The sequence below is a fragment of the Notolepis coatsorum genome (assembly GCF_963971535.1).
Source record: "Notolepis coatsorum genome assembly, chromosome: 9".
Classification (NCBI taxonomy): domain Eukaryota; kingdom Metazoa; phylum Chordata; class Actinopteri; order Aulopiformes; family Paralepididae; genus Notolepis; species Notolepis coatsorum.
Window position 1 is genome coordinate 134,700,368 of NC_140173.1, and position 21,027 is coordinate 134,721,394.

Below are 21,027 nucleotides of genomic sequence, written 5' to 3' on the forward strand. Positions count from 1 at the left end.
GACTTGGGCTTTTTTCAGGGGGAAAAATGCCAGGTCGGTCTGGGTGTCACAGGGTTAAGCGCTATGGAGACCCTGGTTGGGTATGTTTTTACTCGGCACTGTCGTCATGGCTTACAGCCATGCCATTCTGTACGCGCTCGATCTCGTCGGATCTCGGCCGCTACACAGGTTGGTCCTGGTTAGTACTTGGTTGGGAGACCGCCGGGGAATACCAGGTACGGTGTGCTTAGGGGCTGGTTCTCCATTATTTTTCGCTCCTCTCTCACGCATAGCGAAGAGGGGCCTGTGGGGGTGGTTTTTTGACCTCCTCTGGTGACCCTGTGCTTCCCGTACCGCCAGGCCCGGTCCGAAGTGATGTTTGCGACCCGTAGGCCTGGGTTAACCCTTTTTGGAAACTGAAACACTTGTACTGCGGTATAGCCGGTGTATACCCGCAGGTGTGTTTTGGAGTTTTTTCTTGAGGGGTTATAGGAACAACCACCGCATTGGGTAACACCGAGGTGGTTGATTCCCTGGTGTGTTGGAGCAGTGTCAACTCCCGGGTTCACCGTTTGAGGGTGCCCCTGCACGTTCATGACGTCTGCCAATCGTGTCAGCCTTCTCTGCCTCGACCCCTCTGGGTGGGGTTTTTTAAATGGAGGCTTGGTCATGCAACACCGCCAGCTTACGCTCCTTCCGCCGGGGCGGCTGTGTTCAGCTGTCCCCTCTGGCGCCTGTCTCGTCCGCAGTCTCCAGGCTAGGGTTAACAGCCTGTTGCCTGGTTTTCCCCGGTGCGCTGCCTGCTTCCGTTGGTTAACCTTTTTTGTGTGCTTACGGCCATGCTGACTGTCTGTTCTGCAGGGTTAGTGTGCCAGGCGGTGTACTGTTGGGGGGACGGGGCCCGCTCGGCTTACGGCCATACCGACCTGAACGCGCCCGATCTCGTCCGATCTCGGAAGCTAAGCAGGTTCTGGCCTGGTTAGTACTTGGTTGGGATACCGCCTGGGATTACCAGGTGCAGTAACTGGGGGGCCTTTGTCCGAATACGCTGGCGATGTGGGGGGCGGGGCACTACGTGCCCACCTGGTGGGGTCTTGATGCTGGCATCATGGACTTCTCCGGGCCCCCATTCCAGGGAGTCCAGTCCTTTTGGTGGGTCTGGGTCTTCCTTCGCGCTCCGCTGCTACGGCCTTGCCACGGGGTTGGGTTTGCCCTTGACCCCGTGATTCTGGGGGCAGTAACGAGGTTGTTCCTCCGTTCGTTCCCGGGTGGCATGCGGGTTGTGCGTGTGTGTAGTCGTGGGGTCAAGCCACGGTCTGCTCACCCTGTGCGTTAAGTTGCTTGAGTGCCTCTTCGCACGGTCGGGTCCGTCGCCTTCCCGTGAAGCCTCTAATAGGGGGGATACCCTCCATTAGGGGGGGTCGGGGGGGCTCGGCCCTCCCTGTTCTGATGGTTTTGGGGGGCTGTCAGCGGGGTGTATTTGTCAGCCAGTGGCTCCGCTTGGCCTCCCTTGTGCAGTGTGATGCCAAGCTAAGCCACTAACGATACAGAACGATAGGTTATGACTATAACCAAGTTCTGTTAGTTAGGGGCGATGCTTGGCATCAGACGGCCGCTGCAGCCCTTGACCTCACCTTGTGGTGAAAGCTTGGGAAGGAGGAGAGCAGGTGACCACACACCTGCTTATGAAGGTAAGCTGATGAGGGGTGTGGTCAGACTAATACTGGTATTAGAGGTACATTTGTGGTTTATTCAGTACGCGTGCACGTACGCGAGATAGTGCAGTGTGATGCCAAGCATCGCCCCTAACTAACAGAACTTGGTTATAGTCATAACCTATCGTTATGTGGTGTAGTGCACGTGGTGTAGTGGTTAACACTGCCGCCTCACAGCAAGAAGGTCCAGGGTTCGATTCCCGCTTGGGGACCAGGTTTCCATGATGCCAGGTACCCAGGTGGGGTATCTCTAAGGCCTTTCTGTGTGGAGTTTGCATGTTCTCCCTGTGCTCGCAAGGGTTTCCCCCCCGATAAGATAAACCCAATGGAAAAACATGCACAACAACAGATCGCTAACGCTGTGGCGTCCTTGACGAAGACGGACAGGAGCACTTGGATTGGTCCCCGGGGCGCGGCTCACGTTGACGCCCTATCTGCTCCCGGCTGCCCATGGGGGGAAGGACGACGGGATGGGTCAAGCGCAGAGACTCAATCGCATCGGTACTCTATCCCCCCCCTCACAGTGAGCTGTGGTGTTCCACAAGGAAGCATACTAGGACCACTACTCTTCCTAATTTATGCAAATGACATGTCGTCAGCCTGTGACTGCAACTTGTTCCTGTTTGCGGACGACTCAGCCCTGCTGGTCTCTGACAAGAACAAGTTGCAGGTTGAAAAAACCCTCAGCTCGGAACTAGGCAAAAATCTGCACCTGGCTCGCCGACAACAAACTATCATTACACATGGGCAAAACAGAGTCCATTCTCTTCGGTTCAAATAACAAACTCAGCAAGACCGATGGCTTCTCAGTTACAGTGGGTGACAATATTGTCACAAGGAAAGACGAAATTACCTACCTGGGTTACATCCTAGAGGCAAATCTTTCCTGTGACAAAATGGCATCCAATGTAATAAAAAAAAGTCAACCAACGAACTAGATTCTTGTACCGGATCTCCTCTCTGGTAAACAAGAATACCCTGAAGACTCTGGCAGGAGCACTCATTCAAGGGTACTACGACTATGCGTGCACCTCATGGTACCAAAGCACCTCAAAGGCGCTTAAAACAAAATTACAAATATCACAAAACAAACTGGTCAGACTACTACTTGACCTTACCCCCAGAACCCACCTCACCCCTGCCCACTTTGACAACCTAGGATGGCTTAGAGTAGACAACAGAGTACAGCAACTTGCAATGGGCCTGGTCTACAAGATACACTATACAACTAAGGTACCCATGTACATGTCAAAATACTTCCCAAAGGTCAGTGAATACCACAACCACTACACCAGAGGAAGCTCAACAAATCACATTAAACCCAGATTCGGCTCAAACAAGGGACTAAACATGTTTCGCAATTATGCCACATCAATGTGGAACGCCCTACCCAAAGCTGTAAAGGAATGTGAATCCCTACCCACATTCAAAACTGCTCTTAAAGAGCACCTACGGGAGGCTGCAATTCGAAACTGGCCACCGTAAATGCCCAAAACCCCCACCACCTCCTAATAGACAGTCTCCTCCCCACCGCATGTACATATTCCCTCCCCGCCGTATGTATATTTCTCTCCCACCCACCCACCCCCTCCTAATGTACAGTCCCCTCCCCATCATATGTATATACTCTGTCAGGATCTAGGGGTAACAGTACTGTATATTTGAATACCGTTTATGTCACAAATGTTTATCAGTACTAAATACCTATATGTCCCTATGCCATAAATGTCATGTATGTTGAGTATGTCATAAATGTCTATATGAATTGAAAATGGGGGACCCTGATGGAAACAAGACAAACGTCTTTTTCAGGTCTGCATCCCCTTAACAATTGTGTGTATTGAGCCGTACTGTATTGTACCCATTCTGCAATCTGTTAAATAAAGTTTTCATTAATTAATTAATTCATTTATTCATTCATTCATTCGGCGACTGAGAAAAAGACAATGCATGTGTGTGTGTGTGTATCCCGGTGTGTGTGTGCCGCTCCAATTGCATGTCCAGTTCGTTGCATGCTGAATAAAGACCCCCTAAAGAGGTCCTGCATTATTATTATTATGTTAAGAAGTCTGCTAAGAGCCCGGAAAAGGAGCCGCGCCCACAGGAAGCAGAGATGGAGGGTGTGACAGAAATAATCGTTAGATTAGTCGACTAATCGAAAAAATAATCGACAGATTAGTCGACTACCAAAAAAATTATCGTTAGTTGCAGCCCTAGTTTACAATATAAAAATGGAGGTGACAATGGCTCACAGCAGCAGTTAAAAAGTGTCTTAAGGCCAGTGTCATAGTTCGGGGGAAGGGTGACAGTGAGGTCACAGCAGCAGTCAGGTCAGAGTGTCTGCCTGGCACAAAGCAAAAGAGGGGGGTGGGGGGATCACAGTTCACAGTGTGGGGGGGGGGGCTAGGTGGGGGAGCTAGCATTCTCCAGCCTGATGGCCTGTGGGTAGAAACTGTTTGTCAGAGGGCTTTCAGACTCCTGTATCGCCTGCCTAATGGCAAGAGGTTAAAGAGTCTGTGCTGGGGGTGTGTGTGTGTGTACTGTCCTTAATGATGTTATGTGCTCTCCTGGTGGCCCTGGTAGAGTAAATGTCCTGTAGTGATAGCATAGGTCAGCAGCCACAGAACTGTTATAACCCTGCTGTGATCATAGCATCGGTCAGCAGCCATCAAGTCGTGGTTGAACCCAGTTCAGTGTGCACTGGTTTTGCCATCTCATCTAAAAACGTGTGCCTCCAAGTTGCTCCAAGGTCCTCGACCTGGCATATCACGCGGCGAAGCGAACGGCTCCCGCCTACCTCCGGTCAATGGTCTCTAACTACACACCCTCAAGACCCCTCCGCTCTGCATCCTCTGGCCGCCTCAGACCCACTCCTATCCGAGCTCCGGGAGGGTCATCAAAGAGAAGCCGCCTATTCTCGGTCCTCGCTCCACAATGGTGGAACGAACTTCCCACCACAGTCAGGACAGCTGAATCCCAACCAATCATTCTTAGATTATATATTAGATTAGAGTTAGACTATTGGATTATCAGATTATATATTGCATATATTTAGCATTTGAGCATTTTAGATTATATATTAGATTCGATTTAGACTTGGATTACTAGATTATATCATGTATTAGCATTTAAGCATTTCGTTTCTTTAGACCAGCGTTTCCCAAACTTAGGGTCGCGACCAAAAATGGGTCGCGGACCCGTTTTTATTGGGTCGCCAATAATTATTTTTTAAATTAAAAAGACATTTAATAAAAAACATTTTTTTTCTTATATAAAAAAGCTGTAGATGTGTTGATTCAGATTGGCACCACATACTTATGTGAATCTGGGTTTTCTACTCTAGCATACCTGAAAAACAAATACAGAAACAGACTAAATGCTCAGCATGACCTCAGAATAGCACTTTCAAAAACCAAGCCCAGAATAGATCTGTTGGTTGTAAACTTCAACCAGCCACATACCTCTCATTAGATTATTATACCCCTTTTAGCATGATGTCAGGTCAGTAGAATTTTTTAATAAGTCAGTACAAATTAATCAGAATGTTGCTCAATGTTGGGGTTTAAGGTTGAATGGAGAGTTGAAAAAGGGGTGAGAAATAGAAAGGAGAGTAGAACATGTTTGTTAATTTAAAAGTGTTACAAAATTGTATGTACATTAGGTTATGAGGTGGTGAGCAACTTAACATTACACTGATTATTGCTGTGATGTACTTTTATAATTAAATAAATACATTTCATATACATTTGAAATTCATGGTTTGTTATTTTTGTAAGTTTGGGTCCCGGGGAAACACCAAATTTCTCTTTTGGGTCTCGAGCTGAAAAAGTTTGGGAACCCCTGCTTTAGACTATATATTAGATTATATTTAGATTATTAGATTATATATTGTAACCATATTTATTGTAGGGCAAAATAACCTCATCTCGCACCTTGTTGCCCATATGCGCATGTCCAGAGTTAACTATATTGTATATTGTTTACACTGCCTTTTATTCTATTTTTATTTGTACTTCTCCACTGTACTATAATTCTGTGACCTGTATGTCTTCTACTACCTGTACCTCCGCCCCCCCCCCCCCCCCCCCCCCCCGCGCTGCTATGATGCCTGAATTTCCCCAAGGGGATCAATAAAGGAATATCTTATCTTATTAGTGAAGCGGTAATTATCCCTTATGTCGTCCAGAGATGAAACACAGGCTGTTGTGTTGATATTGTTTTCCTGCCTGGGCTCGTTGGCTTGTTTGTTTATCTGGGTCATTAAGGTCCCCGACCAGCTCAACTCATTGTTCTCTCTTAACCCCATGCTGTAGTCTGCCCTGCACCTCGCCACTAGATCCCCCCCCCCCCCCCCACACACACACACACACACACACACACACACTGCTAACCGCCGCATCATTAAAACTGCATGTCTCATGTTACAATATTTGTGACAAGCAACTAAGCACAAAGAGGCAAAATAGCAAACATGGGTCTGTTGGTGTGATAATCACACTGCTCTCAGTTACAGTACTTAAGCAATAATACACAAGAAGCCGTGGTATGTCATGAATATTGCCACGGCTGTGATGCGCCCACAGGCACGAGAGAGCGCAGCTCGAGTGGCGTAGGCATCACAGAGTGGCAATATTCCTGACATACCACAGGCTTCCGAGTGTATTATTGCGTTCATACAGCAGGTTGTGTCGGGAAAATATAGGATGAATACAGACAATTCTAGGGTCTTTTATATCGATTTCAGTGAACTTGGCATAGAATTTTTGTTCCTAAAGATGTCTCGTTGCTATGGAATTTCAAATGGAGCAGGGCAGTAGGCTATCAACCAGCTTGGCAACGCAACCGAATCATGGAGAAAGTGATCAGCACCTTGGACAGCTCCGGGAGTTGGGCCAGTTCAATGCCCAGGCCGTCGACTTGGTGGTGTTGATTTCATTGCGGCTTTTCAACCAGCTCGTCCAACTCGTCTTTCGTTGGATTGGCATGTCTAATAATGCTGTTTTTCTGAATACCGGTAGATGTAGGCCCGTCCTCTTTATCTATCCACTCGTTTATGGTTAACGGGTACATTAAATCAAAACGTAACGTTGTCCGCGAAGTAGGTCACGTTGACACCGTTTCGGTTTGATGAATGGCAGTTGAAACTTTGTACAACATTCTAAAGCCAGCGCAGTGGTATATTCATGGTGATTTAACCGTGAGTGTATCATGAATATACTCACCGTTTAGAACGCTCTCGACCAATCACAATGCACGGTCTGAACTACCTGTTGTATAAAAGTTGTTGTTAACCTCCTGCTGTGAGTCTCAAATAATTTTTACATCTTGAAAAAGGACACAAACACACATTTCTTTTTTTTTGCATATTTAATGTTTTAGTTTTTTTTTAAATAGGCCTATGGATTGAGAACCAAAGGGGGATCATGTAAAGATATAAATTGGTTCTACTCGACTAAGACTGACAGATGGGCCACTTCTAGTTTGTTCCATAGTGACGGGTCTGTGTATGCAAGCTTGTTTCTATGCTGTATATTTTTTAGACTCAAATTAAACCTTCAAGGTGGCTTTGTGGTTCATACTAGAAACCAGGCTACTTAATTTGCAGTCTCAGCTTCACAGATAAACCCAATTTAACAGTTCCAAGACTTTTAACAACCACGGTATGCAGAAATAGGAAAGAATATAATAAAAAAATATGTTTGTACAAAGCTGCACCATTGTAACCCTAAACTACATGGATCTCACATAAATCTGATATGGTTGTAAAGCAGAGACTCTTGTGGTTCATATTCAGATATCTTTACGTTACACTAGCACTGACTGATTCCTCAAATTGACTGCATTTAAATGGTAAATGGACTGCATTTATATACTGTAGCAGTGCCAACCTGCTCATCAGGAGCAGTTAGGGGTTAAGTGTCTTGCTCAAGGACACTTTGACAAGCTACCAAGTGGAGTGGGAATGGAACCGGGAACCTTCCGATTACCAGACAAATGTTCTACCTCCTGAGCCACTGCCGCCTCCTCAAGATCTCTAGTTTCATAATAATACCTACATCTTTGCTCTAGCTTTAAAACTGAGTTCACTAGAGCCTCTGAGAAATGGCCATTATGCTCAGCTACAGAAATATGGTTTTAGTAAAGTAACCAAGCACTGTATAATAAATATCCTCATGGGCCACTGAAGAAGTTGCTGCCAAATGAGTATAACTGCATATATATATATATAAACATTATGTTATCAGTCATGCACAGGGTTGGGAAATTGGGAAATAAATGGGATTGAAAAAAATGTAAAGTTACTGTAAAAAAAATGAATAATAACAATATTTTCCTTGTGGAGGCAAGAATACCAACAAAAGAGCAGGGTAGTGAAGAAGAAGACGAGAAGGGACAAGAGAAGATATGTTGACAACCTAGCATGTGAGGCAGAAGTTTGTTTAACCTTTATTTACCCAGGGTAGGTTTGCTGACCACAGATGCTCTTTTTCAGCTACGCCCTGCTTCACATTCACACAGTTCCATTCATAGCTGGGAGCTGCCCAGTACAACCACAGTCTGACACCATTGGCCACTGAGCAACTCCACTGGAGCAGTTGGGGGTTAAGTGCCTTGCTCAAGAGCACTTCAGCAGCAGATTTTTCCTGCCGGTCCCGGGGATCGAACCGCGACCTTCCGGTCACAAACCAGCTTCTCTAACCATTAGGCCACCACTGCCCCCGATAACTAGGGATGCCCCGATCAGGTTTCTTGCGACCGATACCGATCACCGATCGTCTATGAGCCATATCGGCCGATACCGATACAGATCGTTTTTGGTTTTATAAAAAAAATATATATATATATATTATTATTATTTATTTTTAAATAAAATATATATATTATATAATTATACTTGTAGTTGTATTATCTGCGAGACATCGCCACCACACAACAAGTCAAAATGCTCGCTATCTGCAAACAGCTCCACTGTATGTGTGTATACTCTGCTTTGGTCAAATCACATTCAGCATGCCCTCAGCTAGCCCCTTTCGTGACTGCGATGCAAGCCAGGGGCTCGAATACGCATCGAATCAATGTTATAAGACATCTATATCAGGAGCTATCTGTAGCTACTGCTAGCCGGCTAGATAACGTTAAGACAACGCCTCAGTGAACTATTTAGTTTACTGGGTCATTTCATTTAAACAGTGAGCTAACGTGAGCTAACGTTAGCTACCTAGGAAGTATCATTCCCACATTGTCCCTCACAAACATACCATTTGTCCCACATTTGGTTTATTGGGATCTGGTCACCCTAGCTGCAGCAGCAGCCGAAAAGTCAGCGAGTGAGAACTCCGCTAAGAATTGGATCATGTTTTTCGATCGGTTTTCACGATCTGCGAAAATAAAGCATTATCGGAATTCACCGATCTCATATTTATATTGAATATCGGCCGATACCGATCACTGGCCGATCGATCGGGGCATCCCTACCGATAACCAACCAGGACAGCATAGCTACCAACCACCATCAAAATGAGAAAGTGGAACTGGATAGGGCATACCCTTAGGAAGGACTCAAACAACATCACTAGACAGGCCTTGGACTACAACCCGCAGGGGAAGAGAAAAGCCGGTAGGCCGAGAAACACCTGGAGACGTTCCACACTCCAAGACCTAAAGAACATTGGAGTGAGCTGGCAAGAAGCAAAGGCCCTGGCCCAAAAGAGAGTGAGATGGAGAGCTCTGGTGGACGCCCTATGCCCCCCAACGGGGTAAAGAGGATTAAGTCAAGTCCCCAGAGACAGAAAGTTGAGAAGCCCTTGTTCTAAGTTGTATGAAAGCCAGCCTGGTTATGGCATGCCCTACTAGGAAAACAACATAGCAAGTAGCCACTGAAAAAAGGAATACAATACAATTAAATAAATAAAAATGTTGCCTGGTCCTTGCTAACCCCCTACAGATGATATACAGTACAGCTGGGGTTGATTGATGGCTGGAGAGGAGGTACAGCAGCTACGCAGGACGAGCAATATCATGCTCTGCTATGAAAAAGCCCATTGAACTGTCATGATTAGAGAACGCAGAAAGTGGGCAGAAAAAGAGGGGGGGATCACATTTTATGTGGGTAGGGGAACTAGGGAGTGACAAACGGTAAAGATCATTGGGCAGAGGTAAAAAGAAAATAGAGAGTAGGGGATGAAAAAAGACTACAATTCAAAGTGCCGTGTGTGAAAAAAGGAGAGAAACCGCGTTGAAACAGAAAAGCCAGCCAGCGTGCTGGAAAGTGGTAAAAACACAGACGTGCGTGTGAAAGAGGCAAAGAATGTGTTTGCGTGAAAAAGAAACCAGAGGGGAAAAAGCAGGAACGGATGGATTATGCGAAGGAGGAACCAATAACCCCGAGCGGGCCCAGGTGCTAAACCCAACAGCGTGTGACCGAGAGCTTTAATACAGTACCATCTGAGAGAGAGAGAGAGAGAGAGAGAGAGAGAGAGAGAGAGAGAGAGAGAGAGAGAGAGAGAGAGAGAGAGAGAGAGAGAGAGAGAGGGGGGGGGGGGGGGAGGGGGGAATGCACCTCTCTCTCTCTGTGGCATTGGTTTACCCTCGGCCTTCCCTTCTTGTCATGTGAAGGTGAAAAAAAACAACAACAGCAGCAGCAAACAAACAAACAAACCCAACTAAAAGCTTGTCCGTGAACCTTTTACAGCTATTGCATGGCATCGTAAAGTGTGGAAAAAATCATTATGGAACGCGACCCTCTCTCTCCACGCAAGGCTGCAGAACGCGGCGGAGTAAAAAAAAGCAGCGACGCAGACGAAGGTAGCGGGGATGAAGAGCGTGAGAGGAAGATGGTTAGAGAGCCGGATAATGGAAGGAGACAAAGACAGGTGGGGGGGGGGGGTTGGTCTGTGTGGGCGGCACACGGCTGTGTATGTTTGCGTGTGCAACTCGATATAATGTTGTTATTCGACAAAGGAATCCTTTAGTTTGTATAGTTGTATAGCTACTCGTGGTGCCCACGCCTACGCCACTCGAGCTGCACTCTCGTGCCTGCGGGCGCATCACAGCACATGGCAATATTCATGACATACGACAGCTTCTCGTGTGTATTATTGCTTAACACTTTAAGGACCAGCCACGAGTTTATACGAGTGTTACGGTGCCATGCGTTGTGGACCAGAGCCACAAGTTAACTTGTGGCGAGTTGTTATTGTTTTGTTCCATATTAATAACTATTAACGTCCCCGATCGACTTGCAGGACCTACCCGCATATTTGATTTTCGAAACATGCAATACCGGCCAGATCCGCTTAGGGGCGCCATCGCTCCACTGCAGTATCATTGAGGGCAATTGAAGAAAAAAGAAATTTACTGTCTGTGGGAGTTTCATATGAGCCTCTATCCCAGCCGAACATACTCCATCTTTGATCACGTTACCGAACGCAGATTTAAGCCTGGAATAATGGGATTTATGATTAGCCAATGGACATATCGATCTACCAGATTCCGATGACTAATGACGAAATGCTGCCGGCGATCACATGGGCTGACGGTAGGATACTATTCCCCCAAATTACAGCTGGATTTGACATTGTTTTAAAACGCAACGTGATCGATCAGTGAAAATGGCTACTTGAACGCACACTGTATTGCTAATCAATAATAGTAATCGGCGTCCCCCGCCACCCCCATTTCATCCATAGATGCTCTGTAATAGTCTGGATGCTACGCAGTTTGTTTTATTTCATCCGTATATATACAGCAGAAATGGCGTTTGATATAACGTGACTAGCCTTTAGCCTATTATCTAGCTCCCCAGAAAAAAGACGAGGCGAAAACTGCGATAAACCTTATATTCACGGCGCTATAAAATGACAACCAACCGATGGATTTTTATTTTCTTTAAGCCATTATGAAGGCACGGTTTATGCACTCAAGTGACAATGAGAATGGACAGATAGCAATACTATAAAGTATATATATAGCTGTTAGAAAGTACATCGGTTTGTTGACAAAGCGTTGTCCTCCAGCCACATATTACACTGCAAGCTGTGGTCGTCAATGTGTTAAGTAACTGTCACTTTGAGAGCAGTGTGATTATCACACCAACAGACCCATGTTTGCTATTTTGCCTCTTTGTGCTTAGTTGCTTCACAAATATTGCAACATGAGACTTGAGTGTGTGTACGCGTGTCGTAGTCTCTCAACTGACTGCATTAACAATGGCTGTTACGATGAGTTTGTGTACACGTGTGTGTGTGTGTGTGTTTGTGCTGTTATTCTACCACACACACACACACCTTGTATTTTTACGTGTGTGTGTGTGTGTAGTTACTCTATAGACAATGGCACGCTATGCTTGTGTGTGTGTGTCTGGGGTCGCGTTAGGCCGGCAATTGCCGGTTTTGACCGTTTTTTTATGACAAATGCCGGAAAATGTAATTCCCTCCGGACATTCGGGCAAAAAAGAAAAAAAACACAATATAGCCTAGTAATTTAACATAATTTAGTCTCAATATCACGACAATTTATCATTAGGCTTATTAACACCGCAAATCAGACAACGTTACTCTCACTAAATCCACGGTTTCAAATCGTCTGTCCCTCGGCCCTCTGTGGAGCTTGCAGTAACGTAGCCTATGACGTAGCATCTGGACTAGCGTGTGTGGTGTTGCTGCTTGCGAGCTACAGTAGCATTCGATAATGGCTAAACAATCTTCTCTTAGTACCAGGGGTGTAACGGTACACAGAAGCCACAGTTCGGTACGTACCTCGGTTTTGGGGTCACGGTTTGGTACGAGTTCGGTACAACAGGGAAAAAATATGTATAATGATTATTATATATTTATAATAATTATTATTATTAAATATAACGATTTTTTATTAAGTTATACTTAGTTCCACCTAGGCTTGCCGCGGTAGTCAGTCAGTGATAACGGTGTCATTCTGTGTTCAGGAATCCACTTGAGTAAATTAATTGCCTAGTGCCCCCACCCCCCACCGGTGTATAGTTTCACTTTCACTTTCACAGTAGATTTTACTTCATGTGACGCAGAAAAAGACTAGAGAAGAGATGCCATGTTACACAACAATGGCAGAGGATGTATCAATATTTTGGATTTAAACTGAAATGGAGAGGAACTCAGGGGACCAGTCCAGATCATCTCAAATTTGTTTGCGTTTTTCTTTTTTGATCAGCTGTGAAGGGAAAGTAGCACGGAAGACATTGGTGTGTGTGTGTGTGCCGGCTCCAGGCACACACAAAGACAAAATCCTGCCAAGTCTGTGAGCTACTGTACGCTGATGACTGTGTCATCTTAGCTCTTAGTCTATGCAGCATGCTCTCGACACCATATCCAGCCTGTACCAATCATTTGGTCTCCAGGTCAACATCCAAAAAACCAAAGTCATATCCCAACTTACTTCCCGAACCTCTACACTTCCCAGTTTTCACATAAACGGTGTTCCACTTAAAACAGTGGATAATTTCACCTACCTCGGCTCCACTCTGTCCTCATGCTGCTCCCTTGACGCGGAGATACACACACGTATCAATAAAGCCGCATTATCCTTTGGACACCTACACAGTAGGGTTTTTGAAAACCGAAAACTGAAGGTCAGCACCAAGGTTGCCATTTACAACGCAGTATGTCTCTCCACACTGCTCTATGGAGCAGAATCCTGGACCCCATACCGCTGGCACATCACCAACCTGGAGGCCTTCCACACTCCGTTGTGCGTGACAGTGTGGATGTTCCGTTAGAATAGTGTGCACCAGGCATTCCTTGAATGAATTTGGATTTCATGATGGGTTTTTTGTTCTTGATTTATTGTGATGTTTCTTCTTGACTTGTTTAAAGAGTATGTGTCCAGTCCAGCCCATGGGGACATTAACTGTGATTGCGGGCTTCACAAATACATTTGATTTGATTCCTAGTATCGAACCCTTCTCCTGCTGCTGCTGCTGCTGCTGCGTGTCACTGTGACCCGAGACGTTACTTAACACGTACGCTTCTGTCTTCCGTCTCTCTCTCTATTCCTCTTCCTAACACACAAACACTCATAACTCCCAGCCGGGTGCAATGTCTCGGTAATGAGAACACAGAGTCGGCCTAATGAACTGCTCGACAGAGAATGCATGTGCTGACAATCTGTGGAAGACACACAGACAGACACACACACACACACACAGACACACAGACACGCAGACACACACTGACTAAGCATCTTGGCAGGAAACTCCACTGTAGGCCAGTGGAAGAAAGATGGAAGCCAGTGGAAGACGATGTGCTTGAGTGAAGTTGATATCTCAAAGGCACAGAGTCACATGTCTATATCTTCAAATATTGGGGGGAAATATTAAATTCAATGTGGCTCATCTTGTAGGTAATGTCAATATTGCTGACACTTCTGACATCATTTCTGACATATTATGTCATTTTGAGATTCCAAGATTTGTTTGTGCGTCTATTGTTTGTGTTCAAGGATGTTGTGAACACAACGTGTGCGTGTGTGTGTGTGTGTGTGTGTGTGTGTGTGTGTGTGTGTGTGTGTGTGTGTGTGTGTGTGTGTGTGTGTGTGTGTGTGTGTGTGTGTGTGTGTGTGTGTGTGTGCGTGTGTGTGTGTGTGTGTGTGTGCGTGTGTGTGCGCGTGTGTGTGCACGTGTGTGTGTCTCCGTAACCACAGTAAGTCATGTATTTATCCAACATTCCAAGGACCTGCACTATTGATTTATTTATGTTTGTTCAATCTGGTCAAAGATCAAAGTTTTAGCACATACCAAGATGACAACGAACAATATTTCCAACAATAGTTATATTATGATGAGTCTCCCAGGTGTATTGCTTCTAGATATTTAAAGGTTAACCTGTGATATACAGCACATATCTATCCCAGTGTCATTCTGGTTGGAGGATAGATGAATAAATAAATGAGCATTTCAGCATCCTTGTGTGTGGTCAGGGGCGGACCTAGCACATTTGGCGCCCTAGGCGAGATTCACCAACGCTCAATTCTATAAACACTTGACCGATACCCATCAATGCACAGCGCTCTAGCATGTTCTGACTGTGAACACCTAAAGCTGAGGCTCAGACCGACCGACCGTTTTAGATTTTTGGCTCATTTTCCCTTATGTTAGAATGTTTTTATGTAAAAATAATGGTTGCAGATATAGAGGGGGGCGCCAAAACTGCACAGGAAAAAAAAATTAAAAATTAAAAATGAAAAAAAAAAAGTTAAATTTTTTTTTTTTTTTTTTTTTTGGCGCCCCCCTCTGGGTGGCGCTCTAGGCGACCGCCTATATCGCCTGTAGGAAGGTCCGCCCCTGTGTGTGGTGGACATATTGTGAGATGTAAGATGAATTTAGATTGCATTGTGTGTGTGTGTGTGTGTGTGTGTGTGTGTGTGTGTGTGTGTGTGTGTGTGTGTGTGTGTGTGTGTGCGTGCGTGCGTGCGTGCGTGCGTGCGTGCGTGCGTGTGTGTGTGTGTGTGTGTGTGTGTGTGTGTGTGTGTGTGTGCGTGCTGACTCACGGCATGGCTGGGGCCTCTCCAGTGTGTTTGTGTGGCTTTGTCATACTGCTGCTGCATCCGCCTGTCCGTCTGTCTGTCCCCTCGCAGGCCAGACGAGGCTCTTTGGTGGTGGCACTGGCACCGGCCTGGACGTCCGCTGACAGGCTGGAGGAGGGAGGACGGGAGGAGACGAGTTTTAGGGGGGAAATGTCAAAATACAAATGGAATACAAATCTGTGTTAACCCTCCTTTACAGAGAACGAGTATGGGTTGAATAGACCGTTACACTGTTCTATGAATCTATTTAGCCCTTCATTGACTTTAATTACTTACCAAACATGACCAGGCCATGGATGTCACCAGTGGCTGTTTGTATTGTTGAATGTATGTGATATTTTTATTTGAAATAGCTAAAGGCATTGGTATGGATCTAAAAGCGACCGTGGAACAGTATACTATCGTACATTGTTGGATGTGAATCTGAGCAATCTCTGGATTTTGTGTGAATAGCCAAAGCAGTAGTCTACTCCTGTATAAGCATTGGAAAGTATTTTGCTTAATGTGAGCTAACTCCCTGTCCTAATGGATGACTGGCTCATGTGTGGGCTCACTGGTCACCTCTCCAGTATGCTCTGCTGCCTTTCTCGATCTGCCATGTGAGTCATGGAAGATGATTGTGGCCTGGCCATGGGTAGTCGCAACACGTCATCGAATGGAAAAGTAGACTTGTTTACAGTTTTCAGCCTTGTTCAAAACTCTGGGAACTGAACTCGGCGACATATGTTGCAGTGGCTATTCATGAGCTCTATTGTATTCATGAGCTCTATTGTATTCATGAGCTCTATTGTATGTGTGCCAGTGATTCACACAGAGACGAAAGCCGAAGGACAGGCAAGTGGACATGATTACAGTCTGCTATAAGCGTAAGCTCCTGAGGAAATGGTAGAAATGCACAATATGACCCTACTGAATGAATGAATTATTTTATTTCGAATGTTTTACAAATACAAATAAATAAACAAACAAACAAACAAACAAACAAAAATTCTAACATTTTTACAAATAAACAAACGAAAAGGATATGTTTGAAGCCGAAGGCTTATAGAGCAACCTACCCCTAATTCAAAAAACAAATTCAAAAAAGTTAAAGTTTTCAAAATATAACAAACAAACAAACAAACAAAAAATCAACAATCAACAAAAAACTTTCCTGAAAAGAACATAAGCCAACATCAAATAAAAAATGTATGTAAATCAATACCAGAGTTTCATGGTAGAGAAAAACAGATTGTAGGTTACATTTTACTATAAGATTCTAGAACCCTGTTTTTAAACATCTTTTTAAACTTAAAAATACTCCTGCTGTTTTTTATTTCATCCGGTATATTGTTCCAGAGTTTCACTCCTTTAACTGGCAAAAAATGCTCTGAGTTTCTTAAAAGTCAGGCAAAGCTTACCAAAAGCACGAGCAGTGAACTCCAAGCCCACGTGACTGAACTCAAACTGGAAAGAAACAGACTAAGAAACGACGTAAACTCCATGATCAAAACTGCAAAAAAGAATTTCATCAATGACAAAACTGAGGAAAACAAAAAACAAACAACGTGAACTTTGGAAATGACTCAATAATCAACTAGGCTGCAGTAAAAAACTTAAAACCAGATTCTCAAACATAAACATAAAAACGGACAACACGCTCATCACAGACAAGCTGGATGTAGCCAATTACTTAAACATTTTCTTCACAAACTAGCCACAACACTGGTAAACAAACTACCCTCCCACTCAGGGCATTATGGGGTAGAACACATAGTAGCTTACTACAAAAACCTAGGGGTCCGCAAGGACGACTTCAAGCTGAAAATGGTAACAACAGATGAGGTACTCAAAAAATTGAGCGCCCTCCAACCTAACAAGGCCACTGGCCATGACAACATCCCCTCCAAATTCCTCAGAGACTCAGCAGCCGCCATCACCCCAGTCATCACACACATAATAAACCTCTCCATAAAACAGGGACACGTCCCCAAGGACTTCAAAATTGCGAGGGTGACCCCTCTGCACAAAAAGGGCAGCAAATTAGACCCAGGCAACTACCGCCCTGTTTCTATTCTCACCTCCATCTAGTCTACGAACAGGTCGAAAAGTACCTAGCGGAAAAAAATCTAATCTACGAATTCCAATCTGGCTTCAGAACATCCCACTCCACTGACACATGCCTTCTCTATTTGAACGACCACATCAAACAAGAGGTGGACGCGGGCAAATACTGCGGCATGGTCATGCTGGACCTACAAAAGGCCTTCGACACTGTCAATCACTCCATTCTGATTGACAAGCTAAAAGCAATTGGTTTTGATAGTCTATCAGTGAGCTGGATGCAATCCTACCTTGAGGGGAGGGAACAGATGGTGGAGGTAAACGGTACCCTATCCCCCCCCCCCTCCACAGTGAGCTGTGGTGTTCCACAAGGAAGCATACTAGGACCGCTACTGTTCCTAATTTATGCAAATGACATGTCGTCAGCTTGTGACTGCAACTTGCTCCTGTTTGCGGACGACTCAGCCCTGCTGGTCTCTGACAAGAACAAGTTACAGGTTGAAAAAACCCTCAGCTCGGAACTAGGCAAAATCTGCATATGGCTCGCTGATAACAAACTATCATTACACATGGGCAAAACAGAGTCCATTCTCTTCGGTTCAAATAACAAACTCAGCAAGACCGACGGCTTCTCAGTTACAGTGGGTGACAATATTGTCACAAGGAAAGATGAAATTACCTACCTGGGTTCCATCGTAGAGGCTAATCTCTCCTGTGACAAAATGGCATCCAATGTAATAAAAAAAAGTCAACCAACGAACTCGATTCTTGTACCGGATCTCCTCTCTGGTAAACAAGAATACCCTGAAAACTCTGGCAGGAGCACTCATTCAAGGGTACTACGACTATGCTTGCACCTCATGGTACCAAAGCACTTCAAAGGCGCTAAAAACAAAATTACAAACATCTCAAAACAAACTGGTCAGACTACTGCTTGATCTTACTCCTAGAACCCACCTCACCCCTGCCCACTTTGACAACCTAGGATGGCTTAGAGTAGACAACAGAGTACAGCAACTTGCAATGGGCCTGGTCTACAAAATACACTACACGACCAAGGTACCCATGTCAAAATACTTCCCAAAGGTCAGTGAATACCACGATCACAACACCAGAGGGAGCTCCACAAATCATGTCAAACCCAGATTCGGCTCAAACAAGGGACTAAACACGTTTCGCAATTATGCCACATCAATGTGGAACGCCCTACCCAAAGCTGTAAAAGAATGTGAATCACTACCCACTTTCAAAACCACTCTCAAAGAACACCTACGGGAGACTGCAATTCGAAACTGGCCCCTGTAAATGTCCTAACCCAACCCCCTCCAATGTACAGTAATTTACCTAGTATGGTTTTGTCAATATTCCAATGTACAGTTTTGCTTGTTTGTACAGTGTCCCCCCCCAACCCCCTCCAATGTACAGTAAATTACCTAGTATGATTGTCAATATTCCAATGTACAGTTTTGCTTGTACAGTTGTACAGTGTTTCCCCCCCCCCCCCCCCCAACCCCTCCTACCCAACCCCCCCCCCCACCCAACCCCACCCAACCTCCTCCAATGTACAGTTTTTACGTCAAATGTTTTCTGGACTCTTTTTGTATCACAAACAGTACTGTATTTGCAAATCTGGTATGTCATAAATGTATATATGTAGCAGTACTGTCTATCTGTATGTCATGTATGTCATATATGTCCTGATGAATTGAAAATGGGGGACCCTGATGTAAACAAGATGAAAGTCTTTCTCTGGTCTGCATCCCCTTAACAATTGTGTGTATTGAGCTGTACTGTATTGTACCCATTCTGCAATATGTTAATAAAGTTTTCAATCAATCAATCAATCAATCAATCAATCAACACAGACATACTTTTACTACTACTGAGGCAATTAGCTAGCATTATAAAATAACATGAGCAGCCTCTTTGAGCATCTCAACGCCCCCTTTCAGCCACACCTTGCCCACCTTAAGAAGCCCTAGTGTAGGCTGATACAATTGTGCCTACACCTGCACGAGCGGTCAAAGCCCTATCTGGGTAACGGCAGATATATACACCTACTATGAACATTTGTTATAGGGCTCTATTCCTGCCATGGAGCAAGAGACATCACTAGAATTTACCTCAACTTTAGAACCGCCCCGGAGTCAGCATTGCCTTGGCTTGGGCTGATCGCTATACTAACTCGTTTGGCTGGGTTACGGAGAGGGAAGCCGTGGGTGGGAAACTGGCGTTGTGGACAGCGACGCCTACAGGTCAGGTCTGGGCGCTTGCTCAGCGGAGGCAAGACTTGAGGAAGGCAGCGTGACCTCCCACGCGTTACACTTCACCAATGAGAGCCCTCGCTGCCAAGTGAGAAGAGAGCCACTGGCTGTCACCGCACGTGTCGGAGGAAGCGTGCGGATACTTCAGGGTTCCCTTGTACCGACCAGTAGGAGAACATGCGCACAACAACCAGGTAGGGGAGGGGGGGGGAATTGGCACAACGACTAAATTGGGACGGGGAGAAAAACAGAGAAAATCGGAGAAAGAGAGATAAAAAAATAAAGAAAAAGAAATAACTTTAGAACCGCTGTCAGACAGCCGTGCACACTGCTCACTCACCACTCACTCTCTCACGGAACCAGTGGAACGTGTCTGTTCAGTAAACCGCAACAGCACACTTGATAATGCACCGCATCCAATTAGACTCCTAAAGCCGTGAATGGTCTCTTAAATAAAAGTGTTTGTGTTTCACTTGTAAAGAAAGAAACCGAAACTCTTGTGGTTTGGATTCTCTCCTTCTCCGGAGACCGTGCGTTCTGCCTCTAATGTGTGTTCTGCTCCTACTTTACTGTACTTTAGACCAGCCAATACTTCACATTTAAACACAACGTTACCTAGGTAACACAATCATGTTGTAACTAAGAGATATGGTGGGGGGGGGGGGGGGGGGGGGGATGCTTTTGTGCATAGATCACTAGATTTTTCGACTTATAATATGCATTTAATGTGGGCATTTCTTGATTGAGGAGATGAAAGCGGACAATTAGCCAATAGTGAACATTACATACTTAATCTACAAACATGAAACTGTTGTGACAGCACAATACTGATGTAACTAAGAGATTCGCTGGGGAAAGAATGGTCCTCATTCTCGAATGGACACACTGTACGTGAAAGTTACCAAGGAATTCCTTCGTAACTCGATTTACAAACTTATTCGGCATTCTCAAACGGCTTCGTATTGTAAATTCGTTGTAGGATTTACGAACTCCAAAAGGCAGTCATAAATTGGAACGTACGTCGGACAGACCGGTGTGCGCCCGTGTTTTCAAAAGCTGTCTGTGGAGAAGTCCTTGGGGATTGCGTCACTTCGATCCTACAGACATCCATTGAATTAAATAATTATAATGATATTAATAATAATATTTGTATCATTAACAATCATGTTTTACATAATATAGTCATGACTCAACGAACCATGTCCGTAAATAAATAAATAAATAAATAAGAGCTGAACCCAACCGCATGTATGTACTGTAGCTATAGTGGACTAGACTATTAATATTCCATATACAATCTTGTTCTCCATGATATTATTTATTGTTGGTTTTATTTGTATTTTTTTTACATTGCTTATTGTATACATTGTAAGAGCTAGTGATGCTGTTCCTCTCCTGGCATCACCACAGCAGTGCCACATGGGTCGCTAACAGCCAGGAGAGGGTCACTAACAGCCAGGAGAGGGTCACTA

General features: G+C 44.9%; 1 protein-coding gene across 1 annotated transcript in view; it reads right to left on the minus strand.

The window, feature by feature from the left end:
- LOC311234769 (uncharacterized protein) overlaps positions 1 to 21,027 on the minus strand; it is a gene marked incomplete at its 5' end in the record, with an annotated part of 101,498 nt that overhangs the window by 37,710 nt on the left and 42,761 nt on the right. Inside the window, one exon of the mRNA XM_084322013.1 lies at positions 15,213 to 15,356. Within this exon, the coding sequence (XP_084178139.1) occupies positions 15,213 to 15,356 (144 nt within the window). The remainder of the gene's footprint in view (positions 1 to 15,212; positions 15,357 to 21,027) is intronic.